The sequence below is a fragment of the Jaculus jaculus genome, chromosome 2 (assembly GCF_020740685.1).
Source record: "Jaculus jaculus isolate mJacJac1 chromosome 2, mJacJac1.mat.Y.cur, whole genome shotgun sequence".
NCBI classification, from domain to species: domain Eukaryota; kingdom Metazoa; phylum Chordata; class Mammalia; order Rodentia; family Dipodidae; genus Jaculus; species Jaculus jaculus.
In genome coordinates, this window is record NC_059103.1 from 54179457 (window position 1) to 54207015 (window position 27559).

The window sequence follows — 27559 nt, forward strand, 5'->3', positions numbered from 1 at the left end:
AATGCTTGCAGTTATGCAGAGCCTGCACTTAGTCCTTTATTTTTTAAGAAGAGAATTTATTCCTGGGTACAGAACTAAACATTTCAAGATAAGGTTCACGATCTTCCAACAAAGTAAAATATTAACCTTTCCTTGGATCACATTAATATATGAAGACCATGGTAGGGCATGTTTCGCAGTCTAGCAGATGGATATTATATATACCACAGCATTTAAAGACTTATGGTTAATCAGTGTAGACATTTTCAGTTAATTATGGAAGAGTTAGTGCTTGGGTTATTGTTTCTGTCCTGGCTTGTACATATCTGCAAAAGCAATTTGCAGTGGCCATCCCCTGACCTTCAGTGTACAGTTTTAGATGGGAAATAAGGGGTTTTGTGTTTTCTGGTTGGGAGATTCTGAATAATGACTTCAGCCTGGTTAAGCAGCTACAGTGTGGTTTGAACCACATAACAGGCAGCCAAAAGCCTTGCTGTCCTGTCAACAGCACAAATTCAAAAGTGAGTGGGGAGGGGGATGTGGCAGTGATGGTGGTGATGGCAGTACCCGCGGGGGGCTCGCCCGCCCCCTCGCCTGCCTGTCAGAGAGCGCTCATAAGTGCGGAATTGTTAAAGGTAACTGAGATCAAATATTTTGATTGGTGACATTTACAAAGCAGTTATTAAGCTGGCAAGCGCTAATGTGACATTATGAGCCCCTCCCTCCCCCTTTTGTAAAGTTTCAGATCTCAGTATTCTGCTTTGAAGTACTCATTTGGCTAAATTCTTAAGATATTAAGCATAGTATTTGGGAATTAAGACTGCCCAATGCTTATGTTAACTTTCCACTTTGCTTCCTATCTTTAGTCATGGGTTATTTTCCTGACATCAGTTTGCACGCGGGTTGACTAGTTTTTCTTCGTGCCAGAGTCCTCCGATTTTGCAGTATTACCACAAAGCTTATAGCAAGCAGTGCAGCTGGGGAGCGTGCAGCCCCGTTACTTGCCTGCACGCTCGGCAAGCACTCTTCATGGTCTTACCTCCTAATTTCTTTCACAGAGGTAAACCTCCTTTGCGGTGGACAAACTTTGACCCTTTGGAATTCCTAGAAGAGTTAAAGAAAATAAACTACCAAGTGGACAGCTGGGAGGAAATGCTGAATAAGGCTGAAGTGGGCCATGGGTACATGGACCGTCCCTGCCTCAACCCAGCTGACCCAGATTGCCCCGCCACAGCCCCCAACAAAAATTCAACCAAAGTGAGTTCCTTCATTGAGTGTCCCCAGAAGGACAGAGAAAACCTTTTTCTGTTTCCACTTAGAGTTCTCTTGATTATTTTTAATTTTTAGGATTTCATTCTCTGTGACACTTTTAAAAAATTGATATATGGAACTAAGTTTATTTATAGGGCTAAGTTTTTCTGTAAGATTTACCATATGTGTCTCATTAGCTTTGTTATTAATCTTTCCTCTGAAACAAACAAGCCCTTAACACACTGGATTTTAACAAGGCATGTGACCTGCCTACTAATTCCCATAATTATGTGGCTGTCTTTCTATTTTAGCCTCTTGATATGGCCCTTGTTTTGAATGGTGGATGCCAGGGATTATCCAGAAAGTATATGCACTGGCAGGAGGAATTGATTGTGGGTGGCACGGTCAAGAACAGCACTGGAAAACTTGTCAGGTAACTAACTCAACACATAGAAAGCCCGAGCCTGCCCGAAAAACCGCTTCCCCTCCGACATTTGCAAGGGTATTTGTGCTCAGATTTAACTGTTAATTTAGCTGGCAGTGTAATTGAATGTTGGGAAATATCAGACTAGACCAGCTTACAAAGGCACCTTGTAGAGAACTTTTCTAGAATGGATTTATAGTTTTTTATCAGAATTATAGTTGTTGACTGCAAGGTTTTAGAGATCTGCCCATCAAGTAGCACATGGGGACAAGTGTAGGCAGGCAAGAAAACCCACTGTGTATAGGCTGGAGTGGTGGGAGCCTGGGCAGTGTCACGTACTGTCAAAGGGAAAGACCAGGAACTGGAGGCTAAACAAGAATTACCCTTTGTGCACTCTTGGACTGTGGTCAGCCAAGTGTCAGGTGTTTCGTCTGAGGTTTCTCCCTCAGGAAATCTGTCGTCTGGGGTTTCTGCACAGCAGTGTGCATGGTTGAGCTTGGTGTATCTGGTCAAGCTATCTACCCCTCTCTCCTTCCTGTTTCATGGACTAGGAACTGAGAAAGGAAATTGCCTATTAATTTAATTTTGGGGCCTATCTGTAAAAGGTTTGTAAGGTTACACCTTTAATATGGTACATCAATCTATTAAATAAAATAACCATCCTAGGCCCATTTGAATGAAAACATGTGCGCATGTAGAAGGAGAGAAGTCTGCGGGGGAGTTGGGGATACTCACTTGGGATCTTGCACAGTGCAAACTGCTTCCTGGCGAAGCTGACATACCTGCCACCCCCTTCACCCTGTCACAGTGCCCACGCCCTGCAGACCATGTTTCAATTAATGACTCCCAAGCAAATGTATGAGCACTTCAAAGGCTATGAGTATGTCTCACACATCAATTGGAACGAGGACAAAGCCGCAGCCATCCTGGAGGCATGGCAGAGGACCTATGTGGAGGTGAGCCACCTTTGAATCCAAGGACACACTTACATTTGAACCAACTCTACCTTTCGTCATTCCTGCAAACATTGTTTTCCATTAGATCCAATGGCATTTTGTTTGCTTGGTTGGGTGATAGGTTTATTTGTTTAGATAAGGTCTCATTTTGCAGCCCAAGGTGGCCTCAAACTTCCTATCTCCTCCTGCCTCAGCCTCCGGCATCACCGTACCCAACTTCCATTAGGTTTCTTTTCAACCAAGTGTATAATTCCCCATAAGATGAGAGCTCGTTTTTCTTTTCTGTGATAGTGAAAAACGTAGGATAATGTCTGACGAGAGAATCTTATTTGAGATACCCTGAAACTTATTTAGTAACTAGATGTGGACTCCATAGTTCAAGCATGACAGTATTTAAAACAAAACAAACAACAACAACAAAAAAAAAAACCAGTGTGCCAGAAAAGGTGTCTGGAAAACATTAGCAAAGCATAGAATCTGCTCACAGCTGCAGGCCCCTCCATGAGGTCATGTGACAGGGACTAGCCTTTGTTTCTCCAGCAGTGACCTGCACTGAGCTGCCTATGACCTTTTAAAATGGCCAGCAAATAAAGGGTAGGGAAGGGGGTAGGACCCTTAAGAATGAGTTGTCCTGGATGAGGAAGGAACTGGTAGAATTGAAATTCAGTTGTCCGGCTGTGAAGAAGAGGATAGGAGTCCCACCTAGACTTGAAGTAAATGAAACACTCAGAACGACCCCACAACACACACATTCTCCCATGATTTGCCACACCCGGGAGCCATTAATGTCAATCCCAAGTTTCATTTCCCCTCTTCTCCGTCCACCTGAGTTACCTGTAACTCTTTGTAGATGCCTCAGAAGACAGGGTAGGGAGCAGGACTGTGTCCCTTATGGGTCTATGCTATTGAAGTTTGTTGAAGCTCAAATTCCATTTGGGAATTTAGCCTTGTCTTGTGAACGTAGGTGGTTCATCAGAGCGTCCCCCAGAACTCCACTCAGAAGGTGCTGTCCTTCACCACCACAACCCTGGACGACATCCTCAAATCCTTCTCTGATGTCAGCGTCATCCGAGTGGCCAGTGGCTACCTACTGATGGTAACAGTCAATCCTGGGCTCCCAAGGGTTTGGAGTGGGTATATAGTTAGGTTGTTCATTCTCTCTCTCCCTCTCCGCCCCCCCCCCCCTCATAGTTATACTTTTCCATGACTGTGCCTGCTTTTTAAATCGCTGTTAACATACAAGTGCATCCGGGACAGAGAGAACTCAGTTTATAACAGTTTTAAAAAGTGGTTGAGGAAAGCATTTTCCCCCCCATTTGTAGTTTTTCTGTCTTTGGCTTGTATTATGTGGTGTGATGTTTGTAATGTTAAGTTCTTTTTTGTTGGAGTTAATGAGTTCTACCTTTGGATGGGGGTAGTGGGCGGCAGGGGGGGAACGTTAAGATCATTCCACATTCTAATGTTTGGCTTTTGTTTTGTGTCCCCCCTCCTACTTTTCTCTCTCCTCCAATCTCCCCTCCCCCAATTATTTTGCTTGCAGCTTGCCTATGCCTGTTTAACCATGCTGCGCTGGGACTGCTCCAAGTCCCAGGGTGCCGTGGGACTGGCTGGCGTCCTATTGGTTGCACTGTCAGTGGCTGCAGGATTGGGCCTGTGCTCATTGATCGGGATTTCCTTTAATGCTGCAACAACTCAGGTACTAAGGGAGCCTTCCTTTACTCTCTCCCCTCTCATCCCTCCCCCGGACTACACCACCACCCTTCCTTGGTCTCACCTTGGGCCTTCTGTGTGCCCATCTGACCCAAAGGGTCTTTAGCCTTCTCCACTGGGATTCATTCCACTTGTCTTGCAGTTGGGGGAGGGGAGGAGGCTTGGCTATCAATGTACTAGTCTGTGAAGAGGTTGTTGATAGAGATGATCCACTTAGAAAAATGTATATTATTTACTAAATCCCTCATTCTAAAACTCCTAGTGGACAGTAGAATCATCTCATGCAGACTCAGATTGGTGGGCCCCATGCACAGGTCTGGGGTAGAAACCACCAGCCTTTTTTCTAATCAGTTTCGAACAATGCTGGTCCAGGGAAGCCTCTGAGAATCATCCATTGCTTAGATGAGTGAGTTTGCTTCTCACTTAATAATTCTAAAACTTTCCTGTAACCTGGACCTTACAAATAGAAGCATACAAGAGCTTCCATGAGTGGAAACTGGTAGATACTGGGGATGTGGACTGTCAGTTAATAAAAGCTCCCTTAGGGTAACTGTTGGGGGCACTGGGGCCCACGTTTTACTCATTGGTTCTTGTATATCTCATGCTTCTGTATTCTGTTTTTGAATAGGTTTTGCCATTTCTTGCTCTTGGTGTTGGTGTTGATGATGTTTTCCTTCTGGCGCATGCATTTAGTGAGACAGGACAGAATAAAAGGATCCCTTTTGAGGTAATAGCAGAATAAAAGAAGAAAGCTTTGGGTCTACCCAAAGTCCTGTCCATTTCTAAGTATTTGTCCCTTCATTTTGTTTTTCCCATCTGGCCCAGGATTTATTTCATTCCCAAGTCAGATGACATGCTACTGATTCTAAATAAATAACAAACTGGAAACATCCCAGGACGTGTATTCACTGTGAGAAATGCCAAGGGTTCCATTTCTTGAGGTGCCTGTAGAAATGAGTGTCTGGGCTTGACACTACATGAGTTGCTACCCGGTTCAAAGCCCACATGTGCTCTTCAGGGGCTTCTTGTCACTGTTTCATCCCATCTTAAATCAATCATGTTAAGAATTTGCCTTTTGGGCTGGCCCTGTGGCTAGAAAGCTTGAGGACCTGAGTTCAGAATCCATATAAAATGAGACATGGTAGTACTTGTCCATAATCCCACTGTTCCTACATCAAGATGGGATGCAAAGACAGTAGAATCCCCAAAAGCTTGTAGGCCAGCTGGCCTGACCAGTGCAACAGTGACCCTACCTCAAACAAGATGGAAGGCAATGGCCAGCACCCAAAAGTTGTCCTCTGATCTCCACATATATGCTGTGGCACACGTGTGATTGCACTCATAAACACACACACACAGTTTCCACTTAAATCATTATCTTGCAACCATCTGCTTTGTGTGTTGATAACCCTGAAGAGTACATGACAGTGAGGGTGGCACTAACGAGTATCATTGTCAGCGTCAAAATATCCATATGGCCTTTTCCTGTCCTATGGACAATAGTAGAACCAACATTAGCAACTATGCTTGTGTTATTTTGCCACCTTGTACCTCATGGGCTGGGCAAAACCCAGTGTCTCTCAGCACAGTGATTTCTCATCCTTCCTCAGGACAGGACTGGGGAGTGCCTCAAACGCACAGGAGCCAGTGTGGCCCTCACCTCCATCAGCAATGTCACAGCCTTCTTTATGGCCGCCTTAATTCCCATCCCCGCTCTGCGAGCATTCTCCCTCCAGGTGAGTTTCCTATGGCAGACCCTCTGGTGGCATGAGTGACAGCTCTGACATTCCGCCTCCCTTCTCTGCTTTACCTTGACTCAGTACTGACGTTACTACTGCCATGAACTGAAGCACATGCCAGCATTTGGGGCTTTGTGCTGTGGGGTGAGTGCCTCAAGATGTAACCTTGACACTCCCTCCAAAGTTGTAGTGTTATTCCTTCCTTACAGACCCTATTGTGTAGATGCTTCTTAACTAGGTAGACTTGGACTATATAGTTCCAGTCAGGTGGGATTCATTCAGGGCTGCTCTTCAGACTTCTGGTTGCAGCCAGCTCTTAGCTGCTTAGAGTCCTTTCTAAGTATTACTCCTCTCCTCCCTGGTCACTTCATCCCAATTAATACCTACCTTTTTTCTTTTTTTAAACCTTCTCCAAGTCAGCTCTTGCCCCAATTCAAGGCCATTAAACAGAAGATTTTACTACTGTATGAAGATGGGTTGTGTGTAGCCCAGGATGAACATTAACTGAAAATAGAATGTTTAATAACATTGTGTGAAGACGTCTCAGCCATTCTTTTCCTTTAGATTTCCTGCAGGGATGTCTCAGCCTTGCTTCTTACCTCCTTCTCCTTAGTTGGCCTCTGCTCTGTCCTGTCCTCTCTTTCCTTTTGGTTACCTACTCCCTCTCAAGTTGCCCAAGCCAGCTCAAAGTGTTTGTGCAGCCTGTGGTAGTCCCATTATTTTACCTTTGGGGTTCTTTCACACAACAAGACCACTGGACTGACTACTTTCTTCACAGAGCCAGCCATCTCCTGGGATAGGACATGCAAATATATTCTATTCCATGTTGAGAGTAAATTAATTGCTTTGCCCAAGAGCTACTTTAAATTCATAGGCATCCTGAAAATAGCATAGCGATGACCTACATTCATGATGTGGTCTTTCTCAGCCTGGATGATCTGTGCTGTAGATAGTTCAAGACACGAGTTTTGGGTTTTGAGAGTTAATTCCAGATGTTCTCAGACTAGAATCAAGGACCTTCAGCCCTCTTCTTCTATCTTCCGCTCACATCATTATTCATGAGATAGCTAAATGCCTCAAGGAAACCACTGTGATGTCATTAGTCAAACTGTCCTTATTAAATTCAGCTCTGTACTCACCAACAGGTGCTGAGAATTGGGACTAGGAAAAGATAATTCTTTTTTTTTTAATTTTTTTTATCCATTATTTATTTATTTGAGAGCGACAGACACAGAGAAAGACAGATAGAGGGAGAGAGAGAGAATGGGCGCGCCAGGGCTTCCAGCCACTGCAAACGAACTCCAGACGCGTGCGCCCCCTTGTGCATCTGGCTAACGTGGGATCTGGGGAACCGAGCCTTGAACCGGGGTCCTTAGGCTTCAAAGGCAAGCGCTTAACCACTAAGCCATCTCTCCAGCCCAAAGATAATTCTTGTTTACACTCTTGTGAACATACTTAATGTTTCCATGGTCTTCACATTTGTCTCTAAGGAGACAATCAATAAGGCATTAATTACATTTCATCTCACTACCAACAGAGGCCCAAGCCACTAAGGATCCTACTGTTTGGGATGTGAGGCTTCTATAATGTGAAGTGCAAGATACAAAACTAGTGGAAGACTTAGTGCCTGTTGTCATAAGCACCAGCCCTCAGAGAAAGAGACCATAAACATACATGGAAATAGAGACTATAATATGAATTAATGAGTAGAATCAAATCTGAAACTGAAATATAAGGAAAATAAAAATGGCCAAGTGTTTTGGAATAGATTAGGTATGCTTCTGATATCAGAGGTACCACTGAGATTTCAGGAGGCCATTTCACAGAGGCATGCCTCTGCCCCACGTCCTTTCATGTTTAGTTTCATGTGCAACAAGCCCTACAATGGAGATATTATCCTGAAGTCTTAATAGTGGGATCCTCTCTCACACTATCCTTTCCACTGCCTTTTCCCCTGCAGTCTGTTATCTGTTCTATTCTGTGTCTGCTCACACTCCTTTTCTTCTTTCCCTCTGATTCTCTCCTCTCCTCTCTCAGTACATACTGATGGTTCATCAAGGCATACTCTGCTTTAATGATCTCCCACGCTGTGGTGGTCTGACAGCTTCGTGAGTTTTCCTTGAGGAGTAGCATTTAGGAAATCCAGTACTAAGTTCTCCTAAGGTAAGCACCTGACAGACATCATGAGTACTGTGGGGTGTGTGTTTCTATTCCAAGTCACTGAATCAGTTTTGGAAAACTACATCTATAGATAGCTGGGTCTTCATTTATTAAATGATTTGCCATGATTCTCTGGCTAATTCTGTTTGTCAAAGAGAGAGAGAGAATGAATGTAAGAAAACAGAAAAGAGCAAAAGTCTGCAGTAGGTTTTGCAGTGGCCATTGGAATTTGACTGTGACTCTTAAATGCATTGCCATTCAACACTGAACACTTGGAGTTTCTCTCCGTGTAGTGAACTGAGTTGTGATCCTGGCTTTTCATTTGGGTTTATCTTTGCAGGATGTTAAACAATTAAACATCAAAAGGGAGAGACCCAAAATGTTGTGTAGTGACAAACTTTGCATTTTTTCTAATGCATGTTTCCAGTTTTTTACCAAAATAATGGGTTTCTCCCCTAAAGAAACTTAACTTCATCTGTGCAAATGCCACTTCTGTGTCCTGTGCTGGTCACCTAATGGTATCGGTTTCTCAAAGAAAATTTCCAGAACAGGACCTTTGTTGTTCTAATGGTTTTAAAAGACAGGCATTATTTTTCCTTTGTGCAATCCTGGGGATTGAACCCAGGGCCTCACAACTACTCCATCACTAAATCCTACCCAGGTAAAGGTTTTAGACTTGGGTCTCTGCAGAAGGGCTCAAGCTCCTGCCTTAGATGCTCTAGGAATGGAACATTTCCTCTAACCACAGTAAATAGAATTGATTGACAAGTCAAGATCATTCTCATCACATTTTCTGCTTTACTTAGAATTCCTTTAAAAGACATTTTTAAATATAATACTTATATGTATATGCATGTGTCACACTGTGTGCGTGTATGTACAGAGAACAACTTTGGCATGTCAGTTCTCTCCTTCACACCTGATTTTTGTGACACGGTCTCATTGGTTTGCTGCTACACAGGCCAGTTTAGCTTGTCCCATGAGCTTCCAGATTTTCCTGGTTCTACCTCCCATTGCTGTAATCCTGTTGTGTGATTGCAGGCATGTGAATCACATTGCATCTGACTTTACATGGGTGCTGAGGAGTCATAGTAATGTATTTATAATTTATCTTATCCTTGAGATCAGGAACTTAACCTTAATTTCCTTTGTGTCTCTGGCACCCACTATAGTAGTAGACTTTGAGACTTTTAAAAGTCTGGGCTGGAGTGGAGGTGCTTACCTGCAAAGTCTGAAGACCCAGGTTTGATTCCCTAGTACCATGTAAGGCAGATGCACAAGGTGGCACAGGCATTTGCAGTGGCTGGAGGCCTTGGTGTGCCCATTGTCTCTCTGTCTGCTGGCCTCCCTCTCTGTCCTTCTCTCCCCGCTCATCCCCTCTCTCTTCCTGTGATAAATAAATGATCTCTGAAATAGCCTTTTTGGTCACAAGCATGACATGAACTTGTCACGTGATATTTATTCATACACATGTCTTTAAAGTGCCTCACACATGCATTTGAGTTATAAATTAACATACTGTGAATTGTGCGACCGAGGAATTCTCAGGATAAAGGGGCTAGGCAAGTTTTAGAGCATATCTTCAGAACTCGGGCTTACTTTTCACCTGAAAGATAAATTTGTGGTTTCTTTCAAAAGTGTTCTGTATCCTTTTGTTTTGTTTTGTTCAGTAGTACCATTTTGAGTCAGGTTTTCTTTCTTTCCCTACCCTGATCCATTTTCATGGTTTGAGAAAGTCTCAGAAGTTCTTTGAAAACGCTTCTACAAGTTTTTAGATGAATTTGGCTACTTAGCATTCTGGTTGCATTTTGCCTTTTGCCTCTTCCCCATTTTTCTGGACAGAACAGCTCTTTCAGAGGTCCTGTCAACTTCCCTTAATCATAGCCCAATTTTGTAATTTTTACTAGGTCAGCAGGAGATTTGGTGAAGGGCTCTAGAATCTAGCGCTATGTTTATTCTAGGCTTTTGAATCTGTACTTATTTATTCTACATTCTATAATCACACACAGGAATTTCTTCCTGCTTAACTTTCCTTGACCTTTGCTGTTACTCACTTGTACAGCCCACAAGCTGCTCCTGAGATGATTTGGAATGTGCCTGTTAAAAACCTCAGGGGACATGTGTGAGATTTCATTTCATGTGTGAAAGGTGACATTTTGCTCTACTCAATCCACTTTATATACAAATTTCTACATATAGAATCGGGGCTACATGAACTAAGAACCATCCTGGAAGGGAAATGTTTCATTGGGTTTTCAAAGGAACATCTCGAGTACTTGTCTGCCCTGTGGATTCGGTTTGGTCAGGTTACGAGAAAGACAAGTTTCGTTCCAATGTGTGTAAGCTTTGTGGGTCATAGAACTATTAGGTACGGAAAGAATTTGCTTTGGTCAAGTGGTCTCTTAATGATGAAAGGAAAGGATGAGAATGGATATGGGAAGAGAACCACATGAAAACAAGGGACAGTTTCCAAAGCAGTACTCTGCTGAGGAGCATGTTGGTGACCATCTACCTTGTCTTTCCTGCCGTTCCCTCCCCCCAGGCTGCAGTGGTGGTCGTGTTCAATTTTGCCATGGTGCTCCTAATTTTCCCTGCAATTCTCAGCATGGATTTATATCGTCGTGAAGATAGGAGATTGGATATTTTCTGCTGTTTTACAAGGTACGTTTTCAGGCTCCTAGGGCCATTGTTGGTTGGTTACAGAGTATTACTGTTGAGAGAACCTCCTAGTCCTTGGACTTAGGCGGGAGTGTCGCTAGTAGGGTTGGGACTGCTGATGGAAGGGGAGAGACTAGACAGTGGACACCTCCCCGGCAGGTAGGTGTGGCCTCTGAGCCCCCTTGCTTCTTGAACCCTCCCCCTACTTAGTGTTCTTACAACCCCCTGAGAATCTGGTACATGTGGCCATGGTTTTCCCATCATGAACTAATGTTGATTGGTGGATTGTTTGTAGAACTGTGAATTGGAGCAGAGCAGGGCTGAAAGCCAGTAATCTAGAAAAACAAGGTAGAATTAATTTTAATTGTGCTTGAAGGGGGTGATCATAATATCAGTTAAATTTAGGATCAGCCAGCACTTTGACCTCCTTGAACTAAATCTTGCTCTATGTCCAGAGCAAATCCTGATATTTGCAGAATTCAGCAATAAATGAGTCTCTCCTAAGTCAGCTGTTATGAACAGGTGGTATCAGTCATGGGCAGAAATGAAAGCATGGACTTCCTGTGGTGACCACATATAGCAATGTGTTTCTTCTTGTCTTTCAGCCCCTGTGTCAGCAGAGTGATTCAGGTTGAACCTCAGGCCTACACAGAGCCTCACAGTAACACCCGTTACAGCCCCCCACCACCCTATAGCAGCCACAGCTTCGCCCACGAAACACACATCACCATGCAGTCCACCGTCCAGCTCCGCACCGAATACGACCCTCATACACACATCTACTACACCACTGCCGAGCCACGCTCTGAGATTTCTGTGCAGCCCATCACCGTCACCCAGGACACCCTCAGCTGCCAGAGCCCCGAGAGCACCAGCTCCACCAGGGACCTCCTCTCCCAGTTCTCCGACTCCAGCCTCCACTGCCTTGAGCCCCCCTGTACCAAGTGGACACTCTCGTCTTTTGCAGAGAAGCACTATGCTCCTTTTCTCTTGAAACCAAAAGCCAAGGTAATTTGCCACCACATCAGGCTCTTTTCTCTTGAAAAGATAACAGAACTGGCTCATCACATTCCTTCCACCTACAGTTTTTCTCTCACATTGTAAAAAAAAAAAAAATTATTTTGAATGGGCTGGAGAGATGGTTCAGTGGTTAAAAGGCACTTGCTTGCAGAGCCTAACTTCCCTGGGTTCAGTTCCCCCATATGCACGTAAACCACATGCCCAAAGTGGGCCATGCATCTGAAGTTTGTTTGCAGTGGCAAGAGGCCCTGGCACATCCATTCTCTCTCCTCCCTTCTCTTTGTTTCTGTTTGCAAACAAATAACTCAAAAATTGTGAACATGTACTACCAAACAAGCCTCCCAAAGTTATTCTTTGCAAAGATTTGGGCAGCTTAGTGAATACCTCTCCTATAGGAAGGTATCCATGTAACAAATACTTCTATGAATGCACATAAACCCCTTGTCTTGTAAACATTCTTATTCTTCCTGAGGCTACTTTGAAAGGTGATTGCTGGATTTATGTTTTTCCATAATGACTCTCTAACACAGTACATCTGGGCCAGTATGGGCTAAACTAAACAGTTGGTGGTTGAGCAAACAAGACTCAGTGGTCTTCCTCTTGGGTCTGATCCTGTTCCTCTTGCTCTGTTGCAGGTTGTGGTGATCCTCCTTTTCCTGGGCTTGCTGGGGGTCAGCCTTTATGGGACCACTCGAGTGAGAGATGGGCTGGACCTTACAGACATTGTCCCTCGGGAAACCAGAGAATATGACTTTATAGCTGCACAGTTCAAATACTTTTCTTTCTACAACATGTATATAGTCACACAGAAAGCGGACTACCCAAATATCCAGCACTTACTTTACGACCTTCACAAGAGTTTCAGTAATGTGAAGTATGTCATGTTGGAAGAGAATAAACAGCTTCCCAAAATGTGGCTGCATTACTTCAGAGACTGGCTCCAAGGTAAGACACTGTGGTGGGCTGTCATCCTTTATGTGTGTCACCATGAGCTCACTGCCCAGTTGCCCCTTATCAGATCATAACAACACTGACAGGTTTCATTAACTTCGGGTGTTGCTTTTATGGCAGCCTCCCTCCCATATCTGGCTTTCACCTGTAAAAACTATGCAAGTGACTCAGGAACTTTGAGTGAGCCTCTATGAAAGTATACCTTAGAAAGAAGGGAAATAGGGACCTGTTGGCTTCTGTTGCTTTTGCCTTTTGCATGGTAACTAGTTTTGTGACAAGGCAAAACCAAATTATTGGTGGTATTTCTGGGCCAACTCTGCCAAATTATAACCTAATGCACTAGGGTTTGGGTTCAGCATGGATAAAAATCCAAGATTTTATATTTTGACCATCTACTTAAAATATTTAAACATACTTTTAGAGAAGTTTTAAGTTTACAACCCAAATTGGGTAGAAGGTACAAAGATTTCTCATTGACCACCCCCCCTCCAGCCCCTTTAAGCACAGCTTCCCTCCACTGTAGATTTCCTCCAACAGAGTGGGACATGTGTTACAGTCCAAAAAAGACATCGGCCCCATTATCTCCCCAAAGCCATCATTTATAGTCTGCTTCATGTTGACCATCTTCACACTGGGCAGATGCAATAAATTTATAAATGCTTAATCACATTTCATATTATTTCATGAAGGACCAAATTCTGCTTTAAAATGTCTTGCCTTCTCACCTTGCTCTCAAAAACATTGGTTAACTAAAGAAAAAAAAAAAATGGTCTGAATTTGCTCCCAACTGCTAACTGACTGAATATAAATGTATTCCGTGGTTGCAAGAACATCTGTTCATTTGCTCTGTGTTGACACATATGAAGTGAAAGAGTGAATCGGCATCATTAACAGTACAGTTCAAGCAAAAATGCTCTTACTGGAATACCCAAATAATTAGGGCTCTAACATTTGTTGGCTTAGATTATCCAAATGATTGTCTTAATTTCCTACTTAATTAGGCGTGTTTAAACACAGATTTTTAAGTGTCTTTCCTTTTTTTTTTTTTTTTTTTTTTTTGGTCTTAAGTCAAGACACTCATATGTAATGATTAGACAGCCAGTTTCCCTGTGGGCCTGCATGAGATGGTTTTGGTTGGAAGTAGTTAGTAGTTCAATATGGCTCTTGGACTCTGGTTCATACATGTGTCCAGGTTTGATTTTTTTTTTGGGGGGGGGGGAAGCAAGGTAAAGAGAACAGTATCATATCACCCTAATTAACTGGAATTTATTCCAAGTATTCATTTTTTACATTTAATTCTGAAATCATTGGTTTTGGGATAGTGAATTTAAAAATTAAACAGTTGAGATTCTCTGCTTTTTACCTTTCCCCCATTGACCAAAGACATACCAATAGCTTGCCACAGGTGAGGCAAAGCTCTTTTGTGCACTGCCCATGTCCAGGCAGAAAAGGGTTATTCCAGCATGCACTTCAGTGTCTTCCCCCGTTGCCTCAGACATTCAGTATGGAGTAGTAAGCCAGGGCTGGGAAGGGGACAACAGGGGCAGAGGTGAACCTTCTTAGGCAGTATGGTAGCTGATCTCTGTGCTTTCATCTCTCCTATGTCTCAAAGCATTCAGGTGTGTGAATATATATATTTTTTTTAATTAAAGGGGCATTTGAATTACATTTGGTTTTTCGAGGTAGGGTCTCACACTAGCTCAGGCTGACCTGGAATTCACTATGTAGCCTCAGGGTGACCTCGAACTCATGGTGATCCTCCTACCTCTGCCTCCTGAGTGCTGGGTTGAATTACAGTTTGATTGTACATGCACAGCACCCAACCAGATCTTGTTAGGTCCATGCATGAAGAAGTCTAAATGTCATCCAGCCCTAGAGTGCCTTCCTTATGAGGCCCAGCATAGACAGCACTGTACAGACACTGAGGCCTTAGCTGTTGAGGCAGTTTCAGACTTACTGAGAGGTGGAGCTGGTCTTTGAACATTCCCTTCAAGGAAATAATTATCCTTCATATTTTTGTGTGGCCCTAAAATTTTTTTAATTAAAATTTTTATTTATTTATTTTTGCTTTTTCAAGGTAGATTCTTGCTCTAGCTTAGACTAGCCTTGAACTCACAGCACCTCAGCCTCCTAAGTACTGGGACCGAAGGCATGCACCACCATGTCTGGCTTTTAAACTTATTTTATTTTATTTATTTATTTGAGAGAAGAAGGGAGAAGAGGGCATACCAAGGTCTTTAGTCCTGCTAATGAATTCCAGTCACATGCACCACGTTGTCCATTTGGCCTTATGTGGGAATTGGGAATTGAACCTGGGCCATTAGGCTTTGTGGGTCATCTCTCCAGCTTTTATGTGGCTTTTTAGGTACTCAGGCTTTTTGGTTTTTTGAGGTAGGGTCTCACTCTAGCCTAGGCTGACCTGGAATTTTCTATGTCTCATGATCCTCCCGAGTGCTGGGTTTTTGCACCACCACACCCAGTGATTTGGGCTTAAAATTTTTCTTTTTAATTTTTATTTATTATTTTGAGAGAGAGACAGAATGAGCCCACCAGGGTCTCTAGCCACTGGCAATGAACTCTATATGCATTGCCACTTACATGCATCTGGCCTACGTGAGTACTGGGAAATTGAACTTGGTCCTTACTACTTCGCAGGCTAGTGCCTTAACTGCTAAGAGCCCATGTCATTCCACTGGTCTTTCTGAGCATTCAAATAGTTTTGTTTTTTCTCCTGTGACTATGAATGACTAATAAGGGGACAGTCTCATGTCTTTGGTAGGGTGGGGTGGGCTGATCCTGGAGATTGAACCCAGGACTTCCCCATGCTAGGCAACACTCCCACTGAGCTACGTCCTTACCCCTCATATGATACTTTTAAACGTATATATGTAAATGAAGTACAGTTAGAGATAACCATACCATGCATCTTATACAAAGGTCACTTGCTTTTAGTTCACACTAAATTGTACAAATAAAATGTAGGTTAGTGTTTGATTTTAGGATCTCATGTATTTGGAAAATTCTTTTGGCCTAGAACTTAACATTCAAGAATAATTTTCAGGGCTGGAAAGATGGCTGAGCATGCAAAAGGAGCTTATTTGTAAAGCCTGCTGGTCTGGGTTCTACTCCTCAGCAACTACAAAAAGCCAGATACAAAAAGCGGTGCATGTATCTGCTCTTCATTTGTAACAGAAAAGACTCTGGTGTGCATACACAAGTGCAAATCAGTCAACAAAATGAATTTTATTTATAAATAAAAAAGTTCACAAACAATTTTTAGTACAATATATTATAATGAGACAGTTGAAGCTAAAATATTTAGGTTTTGCTATTAAATATCAGTTATTTTCTTTTTGCATGTATATTGTATGTATGTTCACATGTATGTGTATATGTTCATGTATGTGCAGGCATGCATGTGTATATTTATAGGCCAGAGGACAAACTCAAGTGTTGGTTCTCAAGAACACTATCAACCTTTGAGACAAGGTCTCTTGTTGGCCTGCAGCTAACCAGTTAGGCATCAGTGATCTGTCTCTGCCTTCCCAGTGCTGGGAAGTATACCACCGCCATGCCCATGTAGGTTCTGTGACTCTAACTGAGGTCCCTATGTTTGCAGAGCAAGTATGTTACTCACAGAGCCATCTTTGCAATACATTTGTTGGGAGCAGTGGAAGCAAATCTTATCCTTTGTTCTATGCCCAGAGTCAGATGTTATTAATGCATTTGATCAGCCCACAGCTACTTGAAGTTTTCGGTAATAGTCAGAAAATACTAAACTAGTGGTGAAAGGTCTGAACTGAGTTTGTAAAGTAATTGTCTTTGTATAGTCCCACAATACAGTGAATGGGCTATGGGGATCTGCAGTGTAGAGAATGAGTTGAGCTGAATGGCTAGAGCTGGGTTGACTCCTCCAGATCTGGTCTCCTTCCTTGGTGTCACTTGGCTGTCTAAAAGCCTTTGTGAGAAAATATTCCTTTAAAAATCCACTCTTGACTTTTGAAACCCCTGTTTGCCACCAGACGTTGCTGGTACCAGGCCTGACATTGTGCTCAAAATGGTCTGGGGATAGCTCAGTGGGTAAGAGTTTGATCCCCAGAACGCACGTAAAATACTGGATATGGTGGTTCTTGTACCTACAATCCCAACTCTGGGGAGGTAGAGATCTGGAGAAGGGCTCCCTGGAGCTTGTTGGCCAGCTAGTGCAGCCTAATTGGTGAGCTCCAGGCGACTAGAGACCCTGACTCAAAGGAGAGGTAGGTGGCGTTCCTGAGGATGACAACTGAGGTTGTCCTGGCCTCCACGTGCATGCATGTATACGCCCATTCTTGCACAGATGTATGCACAGAGAAAAGAAGGGCTTACAGCGATGAGTGATTTCTATAGAACCTGGCTTTGGGGCTAGGTAAAAGTTTAGCTATAGCACCTGCCTGGCGGCCTTTGTCAAGAGCTTTACCTTAGCAGGCCTCAGTTCTCTCCCACGTAGGTCAGAGTGCTTATAGCTACAGGTCCACCTCAGGACGTGGACACCATAGCAGAGCGAGTGTGGTGGACGTGGAATGTAGAGCTGCCCGGTGCCCACCGGGCATTACCTGTTCTCAGGATGAATAGGCCAAGAAGAAGATGGATTATCTCACAAGTCACAAAGTGATAAAAATTCTATTAGCAGAGCAGGCCTCTTGTTGGAGGTTGGAGGGGGGTTGTTATTCCTCCTGTTTGTTTATTTTTTTTTTCAAAAGCTGGGTAGGGGGAGGCTGCAGGTCATAAAATAACACATGCTCAGTGCTGCCCGTGAGCATGCCTTGCTATGAAGAAGTCTGTCTGGGACTTGGAGTACCTTCCCGGTGGTCCCTCCACAGGCCTCCCCCAGCCAGCACAGAACGGGGCCCTTCACCACAGAGTGCAGCGTCCTCGCCGGCACGCTGTGCATGTAAAAACAATGCCCACAGCAATGTCGGAAGGAAGGTTCACTTTTAAATAAAGTGGGACAGGATTCTGCTCTAGCTCCCCCCTCCCCCTCAACTTCCACCCCCATAACACTCCACCGGTCTGAGCATTCACAGAATTAATTAATTACGTCTTTGAAGTCATCCAAGGCATGTCCTGAAATGAAACATAGTAAACCCTTCACCTCTATTAGCAGCCATGTCTAACACCATACACATACTCTGCTGCCTGTTCCAAGGCAGAGGGTTCTTGAGATGCTGGACTTGGGGGATCTACTTGGGAGGTGACTGGGGAGGAACAGGCATGGGGTGTCAGGGAGAGTGTGTGTGCACGCCAGCCAGCGCTCAGACCCCAAGGCCAGGTCACCAGGGCCCTGTTTTCTCTTCCAACATGCTTATCTCTTTACAGCTGTAGCCAAACCATCAGGTCTGTAATGATGGTTTTGATTACAGAGGCCAAGCGCAGCTGTGTGTGGTGAGCTGGTGGGCTTGCCCATCCCCCAAGCCAGAAAGCTCTTTCCTTCCCCCTCCTGGGCTTGCGGTTTGTCATCTGTTCTCACAGAGCCTCCTTGTATTGGCCTGTGGCTTCCTGTCCTCAATCTGATCCACATTTACCCTGTGAGGTATTTCCCTGAACACTGCCCTCCCTTCCCCGCCGCCCCACCTTCCTCCCTTTCTCTACACACCCTCACTTGGAAGGAAGGGTGGCAGAGAGGAAGAGAGCGGTGGAGAGTGAATAGGTGTTGGCTGTGATCTTTACACAACCTGGCAGCGGATCCCACAGCTTGTATTAGCTGCACAAGTCAAACAGATGGATCAAATTGACAGAATCGTGTTCACTCACCCTGGGCTCCAGAGGCAGCTGAGTTGCTGTTTGAAGTTGGAGCCTGAATGTGATTTTTGCTGCTCTGGGTGGAATTTTTGGCTGCATTGAAGAACCCATGGTGTAGCTCCCTGTGTGGCGTGGACTGGTTAATGAGCCTGTGTGTGTCCTCTCCTGTCTTCTCTGTGTTGTGGACTAGTCACGAGGGACGAGAACAAGAGTAACGTACACATACATAACATGTATGGTTCCCTTCCCCCTTTTGAGCAGTGATTGCTAAGCAGCTTCAGCTCATTCGTGAACAGTGCAACCATATCACTTGACATGAGCACAGACGAGATCTCTCATTTGTCCTGTCTGTCCTCAGCTCCACTCCCTTAGGACCAGGGCCACTCTAGTCAAGAGTTGTAATATGTTACATGCATTTGCCTTTTCTAGGACTTCAGGATGCATTTGACAGTGACTGGGAATCTGGGAAGATCATGCCAAACAATTATAAAAATGGATCCGATGATGGGGTCCTGGCCTACAAACTCCTGGTGCAAACTGGCAGCCGTGATAAGCCCATCGACATCAGTCAGGTATTCTCACTATTCAAAAAGTCCAGGAGTAATCTGGGCATGGTGGCGCACGCCTTTGATCCCAGCACTTGGGAGGCAGAAGTAGGAGGGTCGCCTTGAGTTCGAGACTACCCTGAGAATACAGAGTGAATTCCAGGTCATCCTGGACTAGAGTGAAACCCTACCTTGAAAAAAGAAAGAAAAAGGAAGTAAGTCCAGGAGTGTTTCAGGACATCATGAACAGAGCTTTAGGGCAGCTGCTCCCTGGAGGGTGGGCTGCCAGGTTACAATCCTACTCTGTGAGCTCTGTGAGGACCTGAAGTGCTAGCCACTTCATCTAATTCAGCTAATTGTGTAACCCCAGGCCATCCAGGAAGCCCTTTGTCTCTTGTCTCTTAAGTTAGGGATAGGTGTTCCGTCCAATACATTGGCCAGGAGCAAAATAAAGTACAGTGGAGATAGGTCATGTTGTTCTGGGTGGTAGAAGTGCTGACACATATCATGGTGGTCTTGTATTCAAACTTGGGAAGATGGATTTGTTAGGTAGCAGTCATTTATTTGAACAGAGTTTAGGGTAGGTTGGGTGGCTTAGAAGACCGGAGAGGTCACTAAGGTGATGGGAGGATTTGTTATTTAATTCATTCGAGTCACCCTGGCCCCATGTGTGGATACTGAGCACAGACGTCTTGCTGTGCCATGACTGAAGGAAATACAATTACACGCCCTCACCGCTCTCCTCACTCCCCTCGGGAGTGAGAGCTGTTCTTTCTAATAACCATTTTGCCTGTGTCCTCTCATGACACTCGGATTCAAGCGGGTCCCTTTTCAGTTCCTTGGCCATGTTCAGGAATACATCTAGACTCTGGGTTTTGGAAGTTCCCAGACCTCTTCTCTTTGTCCTTGGTAGTTTGCCTGCTATATCTTCAGGCACAAAACACCATGTTAATGATCTTCTTAGCAGCTCTGTTTATTGTCTACCCTTTTTTTGCTGGCATTAAAGGTGACAGATTTATAAAGTACATTATTCAGTTATTGTAGAGTGTGAAACTCCGTGGTTTACAGCAGCATGCATGTCATAGGCTGTCAGGTCTGATGGGCATGGGGAGGAGTCTGCCTGAGAGTGGGTAGCAGGGACATGCACAAGGCACTGAGTTGGCATTGGTGACTAAGGACCCTGTGGGATGACTGTAATGGGATTAGGCACCCACATACCATTTCCTCTGCCTGGAAGGGAGACAAGAGGGTTGCATGCATAGAGGCCATGAGCTGTCCTATGTAATTCTAGAGACAGTTTGAAGACATAGAGTTGTTATGTAGCCTATGGATTAATTGAATCCAGATCCCTGAAGTCTGTACTTCTCTCCCTCTTCTACTCTCTTTCTTCTTCCACTCTTTCTCTGTGAGCTGCTGTCACTGGTGTTTTTCATTTTGCTAACAAAGATCCAAAGTGTTGGAATGAGGCCTGGATCTAAAGTAAACAGGAAATTTTTTTGATGTATCTATCATATGCATACCCATTCTCAGTCTCACAGTGTCTTTGACCTAAGGACAGCCCACAAAATGGTAGAAGGAGGAGATTTGGCCACTGAGTCTGACCACTCAGAAATAAGATTACCCAGAAGGGTCCTCCTGGCTTTGCATTAAGTCTCCTCTACTTTCTGGCGATGGGCATTTTTTGAATATGCAGGTCATAGGAGGCTAGTGTTAGCAAAATTTACACAGATGTTGTTTTATTTTTATAGCTCTCCTCCATTTACTGGGTGGCATTTCCTTCAGTGTTAACAACAGAGGTTAACTGCACACAGACGTGGATGGGGATTCTTGCCAGGTTTTCCCCCAGCCCCTCCTGTAAATATGTTTCTCCAGATTGTCCGTTCCCCAGCCTTGGCTGCAGACAGTCTTTTAGCATTCAGGTTTAATTGGTTCAGCCAATTCCCTGGCCATCTGTAGAACTGTGTGTTTGTCATCAACACACTAGTGATTGCATGCCCTGATAAGTGCATTTTGACGGAAATAAAAAGTGTTCTCTTGGGACTTGTGACACTTTGAAGTCATGGGTTTTCTGTTGTTTGTTGAAATGCGGGTATAAAGCCTTGTTCTCCCAGCAGAAGTGTGTTTACCCCACACCCCATCCTGAACAACCTCTGTTCTTCCCATTTTGTAGTTGACTAAACAGCGCCTGGTGGGCGCAGATGGTATCATTAATCCCAGTGCCTTCTACATCTACCTGACGGCTTGGGTCAGTAACGACCCCGTTGCTTATGCTGCCTCCCAGGCCAACATCCGGCCCCACAGACCAGAATGGGTCCACGACAAAGCCGACTACATGCCAGAAACGAGGCTGAGAAGTAAGTAGCACCAAGGCCAAGGAGCCTGAGAGCTTACAAGGCGCCTTTTCCTGCTCCCCAAGCTCAGCTACAACCTCGTCCGTTGACACTACCCAGGGTTCAAAAGTGTAAATAGAACAATATATTTCTTTTAGTTTAAAACTCTGGGAGACAGATGAGGATGTGTAATGGAATACAGCCCCACACGCTCTCACTTTGAGAAGAGTTTGTAATCTCCTTTTGTAGCTTTACTCTGGGCGCTCTTTAGGCATTTTTCTTGAAATGCCAGCTGCTCCATGTGAAAACTAGGGATGCCTCCACGTTGAGTGTTGTTTTACTATTGCAAAATTTTATCGCTGGGGATTGTATGTTTATCTTAACTTTGTCAACTCTGGCGTTGAAGGGATTCTTGGCACGTTGGGTCATTCCTGTAAGCCACCAAGCACCTGTACTCTGTCAAAGCTGTTTAAACTGGAAAAGAAAAGTCTGTCTACAACAGTGTCCTCCTCTGCCTTTCACCCCTCAGCCTAAAGTTTGAAAGGTGGTTCTTGTGGAGTTCATTTGCATTTACGTTAGACATATTAGTGGCAGTTTGTACTTTTGGATATTGGTCCAAGAGAAGACCCGAGAAAGAAGACGGGTCCCTGTGTAAGTAGGGCTGTGCAGCCAGCGGGTTGTGTTTCCCTGTGTCTAAGCCCTGGAGCCTAGTGGCAAGCAGCCAAGGCTTGTCTTAATGAAAATTTATAGTTGAGATTATAATGGGGCAAATCATGTTTAGCAAGTCAACTGAATGACCCCAAAGGGTGTGGAACACACAACTGGCAATAACTAAATGCTTGTTGTGTGAGGATTTCTTCCTCTCTTGCTGAAGACTTAAGCATCACATTAGAAAAGCAAGGAAGATTTAAGTTGTAGAGCACTAAAAGGATAAGAAAGTGAGGTTTTTCTCAGCAAAGCAGGCCTCTGGAGATATTTGGGTCTCTCTCATAAATAGTCAAGGGAAACAATTTAAATATATTATCTTCATATGTGTCAGAGCACAAAAGTATTTCCAACAAGTAAGTCTTAGGATGTTTATACGTCCCACAAACAGTAGTTGCTTCTGAAAGAATAAAATCAAAGGTTAAAAAAATCCCAGAGGCTGGAGCGATGACTTAGTGGCTAAGGCACTTGCCTGAAAAGCCAAAGGACCTAGGTTCGATTCCTCAGGACCCACATAAAGCCAGATGCACAAGGTGCATCTGGACTTTGTTTGCAGCAGCTAGAGGACTTGGTGTGCTCATTCTCTCCCCCCCCCCATCTTTATCTCTCTGCTTGCAAATAAATAAATAAATAATTTTTTAAAAATCGCACAGATCACAGAGGCCCTTGCCTGTCCCACCTCCCACAAAAAGGATGGGGCTGGGAGGATGGCTCAGTGATAAAAGATACCTAGCATGTATGTAAAAAGCCTTATATGCAGTGGTCCCAGCATGCCTATGGAAATGTGAGGTAGAGTTAGGAAAATGCCAGAGCTCTCGGATAGTAAGGCCTTCCCAGTTGCAAAAACAATCTTATCTCAGATAAGGTAGGAGAGGATCAAACTTGAAGCTGTCTTCTGACCTCCTCACACAAAAAAAATTTTTAAAAGCCAAAAGATTGTTACTTACAAGTTTTAAACCAACTGTGGACATTGTAAAAGCCAAAAGCAGGGCTGGAGAGATAGCTTAGTGGTTAAGCGCTTGCCTGTGGAGCCTAAGGACCCTGGTTCAAGGCTCGATTCCCCAGTACCCATGTAAGCTGGATGCACAAGGTGGCACATGCATCTGGAATTCGTTTACAGTGGCTGGCGGCCCTGGTGTGCCCATTCTCTCTCTCTCTGTCTCTCTCTCTCTACCTCTTTCTCTCTCTGTTGCTCTCAAATAAAAATAAACAGAAATTTTTAAATAGCCAAAAATAGACATTTTTGTCTTTTTTGTGTTGGAAGAATAATCCTCAAACTGGCTAGGGAGGGTCTCTTCAGTACCCAGGAAGTGTTTTGTGGCTGTGATGCTAGGGCAGGAGGCACTTCACTGAGCCCCCCCCCCCACCCCCACTTAACCTGTATCTTCTGTCCAGTCCCAGCTGCAGAGCCCATCGAGTATGTTCAGTTCCCTTTCTACCTCAACGGCTTGCGAGACACCTCAGACTTTGTGGAAGCCATTGAAAAAGTCAGAACCATCTGCAGTAACTACACAAGCCTGGGGCTCTCCAGCTACCCCAACGGCTACCCCTTCCTCTTCTGGGAGCAGTACATCAGCCTGCGGCACTGGCTTCTGCTGGCCATCAGTGTGGTGCTGGCCTGCACGTTTCTCGTGTGTGCGGTCTTCCTGCTGAACCCCTGGACGGCCGGGATCATTGTAAGTTTATTCTAAGGGTCTTTGTGGAAGTCAAATTCCTTTCAGCATAGCTCTTTCTGCAGCCGGGAAGTTGTGTTTATGTCTGGGCCTTTGAAGGACGGAGGGTATAGATTGCATCATCCATAATATATTTATTCTACTCAAGGTGGTGAAGTTCATGGTGAAGGTGGAACCGTTAATGAGTGTAATCTGTGTCCCTTCTGCAGCATTTAAACAGGCTTGCACAAGATAATGGACTTTGTAAACACACTTTATAATAGCTATGAGCATTAAATAAAAACATTCAATGAACAATTTTCTTTTTTTAATTCCAAAGTATCATTGTATGACCTCATCCCAGACCTAGTAATACATAGAAGGTTCTTTTCTATATTTAACATGGAATACATTTAACATGGAAGTGTATGTAGAGAAGTCAGGCAGAGGTACGTGCTTTTGTATGTCATGTGTGTTCAGCACCTGGGGAGATGAAAAACCTGCTTGGGGCATCTTTTCTCCCAGTGACACAGATTTGAAGTGACTCTCATGCAGAGTGTAATAAAACCACCACAGCATTTAAACTCCATGAACTGCTGTACAAGCCTATAAAATGCCAAAATTATAAAAACAGAGGCCAGGTTTTGCTTCTACACCATAAGTCTGGGCAACAGCAGGTATGCTAAAGGTAAATGTTTAGTCTGCAAGGGTCCACACAGCACTTAAGCCATGGATGCCGTCCATCTTTCATAATTCTTCCCTGACCTCTACAGCACCCAGTGCCCCCTCCCCCAAGAAAGAAGATCATTTCATCCATTCTTCCGTGTGGGTTAAGTATGGGAGGATGTTTATATTTTCTCCCTATTTGCCCAAGAAACTCCAAAATCTACCTCACAGATTTTCTGTGCATTCTACTATAAATATTTGCAAGGAAGAAGAAAGGCTAATGTTAGGAAGCTTTTTCTTGACATAAGGGCCTGTTTTGTGAACCCCTTCTCCATCCTCGTGTCTTCCGAACGCAGCAGCCTTGTAACCTGACGTGTATTCGCTGACAACGACAGCCTTTCCGTCAGCCTGCTTCCAAGCCGTTACTTGGTCTGTGGGCTCTCCATCAAAAACACAACTCCTTTTACCTGCAGAAACCTTTCTTTATTGTCCTGCCTGCTTTCTAAAGTGTCAGCTCAGTAGTTGAAGTAATTACGGATACCTTATCAAAGTAGAAGGAAAGACCTTGTTTCCTACCTTAGTTGTCCTAGGTATAGGCTCCAGGACCTCCATAGATACCAAATCCCCCAGTGTTCAAGTCCTTCATATAAAGTGTCATAGTATTGACATGTGACCTGCATACATCCTGTTGTATACTTGGGCCTGTCTCTAGGTGACTTGTAATACCTAACACGATATAAATGCTATGGTTTAGGTTAGGGAATAATGACAAGAAATAACTCTGTACTTAGTTACAGATGTAATTTTTCCTTAAGTATTTTCATTTGTAGCTTTATGAACCCTCCAACCAACACAAAAGGCCATCTGAGTATAAAATTCATAGCCAAGTGATGAGTCCATGACTGTATAGTTCTAAGTACTTGTTCCAATGGCATAGACTATTTTCTTTTTTGTTGTTGTTGTTTATTAAACTTTGCCTTCAAGCAAGTCCTCCTTAAATACTGTTTGTCTCAAAGTCTCTTTTCCAACAGCAAGTTGAGGGGGAAAGTAAAGGAGTTGTGCTTGTGGTGTTTAGGGGGCCAGATGTCTCTCTGCTCTTGAAACCACATGCCCGCTCACTCGTCACTGTGCTTTCTCCAAGGTGATGGTGCTGGCTCTGATGACTGTCGAGCTCTTCGGCATGATGGGCCTTATTGGGATCAAGCTGAGCGCTGTGCCTGTGGTCATCCTGATTGCATCCGTCGGCATCGGAGTAGAGTTTACCGTGCACGTGGCTTTGGTACGGGAGATACTTTATGCATAAATCAGCCAAAAAAAAGGGCAACGTTTCCTGTAGCTCTTTTGTTTCCCACACAGGAGTTCCCTAGGAGGGCTGAAAGGTGTTTGGAATTTTCTCCCTCTTGGGGGAGTCCAAGGACCCGGCATGGGATGGTGGAAATTACTGCATGCCAAGACAGTGGTAGACAGGCCTGGGAAAGATTCTACACATATAATGTTGATTGGTAACTGGTGGCACCCCAGGTCCTGAAGTTGTCACCTGTGTCCCAGGACATATGTGTATGGGCATGTATCTACACAATGTTAAGTGCAGTTATCAAGTGAAGATAAAATGAGACCACCCTCATAAGCCTGGTGGGGATAGCATAATTGAGGGTGAGGTGAGCTGGCAGCCTTGGAAACACCCTCAGGCTGGTGAGTGAAGGCTCAGGTGCTCAGGCCTGAAGAGCCGGCTCTCCTACGTTAGCCCACCCAGTTCTGTGGACCTCCCAGCCTCTGCATACATCCTTGGGATCAGAAAGCAAGAGAATTAGGGTTGCTTCCACCAGAAACTTGGCCCTCTCTTTTTCCATGCTTCCTTGCTTTATGAATGCATACATGGAGGAAATTAAACCTCTCGAATCTAAGTGATGCGCCATCCACGTACTCTGACAAGAAAAGTACTCAAAAACCTAGCAGAGAACAAATTGTATTCCGTCTGCAGCTGTGCTTCCAGCCTGAGTGTCTGTCTCGGGTTACCGTAGACATTCAGTAAATACAGACTGACTGAGTAAATGCCAGAGCTTAGAATGAATGCCCAAGCTAGATTGTAATCACCCAGTCCTGTTCTATGGGCATAGCCCATGGTGTGTGCCTTGTGAATTCTCTTAGAATTGTTACTGTGCAGCTCAGAGTTTGTAAACTTCAATATTTGGAAATGTCTTAATAGGGCTCTAATAATTTGAAGCAAAACCCTAGCTTTTTAGCCTTCCAATTTGTTATTATTTTTCATGTAGCTACAAGAGTTTTTTTGTTTTGTTTTTTAAAGGAGAATCTGCCAGCCTAGAGCTTAGAAAACAATTCTAATCTCATTTCTTAAAAAAAAAAAAAAAAAAAAAAAACAGAAGAACAAATTATATGCTATGTACTTAAGCATCTATAACTAATTTTATTCTGATGTGAATAGAAATGTTCCTATATCCCTTTTGGTAGTCAACATTGTAAAACAGATGTTTTACAATGGAAATACAAAGTGGAGTTTTCACCTATGGTGTACCACCTCCAAGGGTGTTCCAGAAGCACTCTCCATACACAAGGCTCAGTGTTCTTATCCCATTTTTGAAATTGATGTAGGAAGTTAGGGGCTGTGAGGATGGTTCAGTGGATATAATTCTTGCTGCAAAAGTGTGAGCACCTAAGTTGGGATCCCTAGCAACCATGTAAATGTCAAGTGGGCAAGGTGGCCCTCTTGTAATCTTAGCACTTGATAAAGGGGCACATGGATTCCTGGGGCAAGCTGGCCAGCTAGGCTACCCAAATTAACAAGCTGTGGGTTCAAGTGAGAGGCTCTGCCTCAGTAAACAAGTGGAGAGCAATAGAGGAAGACATCTGACATCACTTTCTGGTCTATTCTACGTGTGTGTGTGTGTGTGTGTATGTATGTATGTATGTATGTATGTATGTATAATACCTATATTATACATACACAGGTCAAAATAAAGTAGGAAGTTATTCCTCAGTTTTTTTTTAATTACAAATAAACTTAGTCAAGATGATGA

General features: G+C 44.0%; 1 protein-coding gene across 2 annotated transcripts in view; it reads left to right on the forward strand.

Annotated features, from left to right (window-relative positions):
• The window catches only part of Ptch1 (patched 1), a 72829-nt gene that overhangs the window by 33965 nt on the left and 11305 nt on the right, over positions 1-27559 (forward strand). For both annotated transcript variants that reach the window (XM_045144268.1, XM_004656856.2), the window contains exons 6-19: positions 1038-1236; positions 1542-1663; positions 2463-2610; positions 3575-3706; positions 4151-4306; positions 4949-5047; positions 5931-6056; positions 10762-10880; positions 11483-11885; positions 12533-12842; positions 19056-19198; positions 21342-21525; positions 23602-23882; positions 25666-25803. In XM_045144268.1, coding sequence (XP_045000203.1) covers positions 1038-1236; positions 1542-1663; positions 2463-2610; positions 3575-3706; positions 4151-4306; positions 4949-5047; positions 5931-6056; positions 10762-10880; positions 11483-11885; positions 12533-12842; positions 19056-19198; positions 21342-21525; positions 23602-23882; positions 25666-25803 — 2560 coding nt within the window. The remainder of the gene's footprint in view (positions 1-1037; positions 1237-1541; positions 1664-2462; positions 2611-3574; positions 3707-4150; positions 4307-4948; positions 5048-5930; positions 6057-10761; positions 10881-11482; positions 11886-12532; positions 12843-19055; positions 19199-21341; positions 21526-23601; positions 23883-25665; positions 25804-27559) is intronic.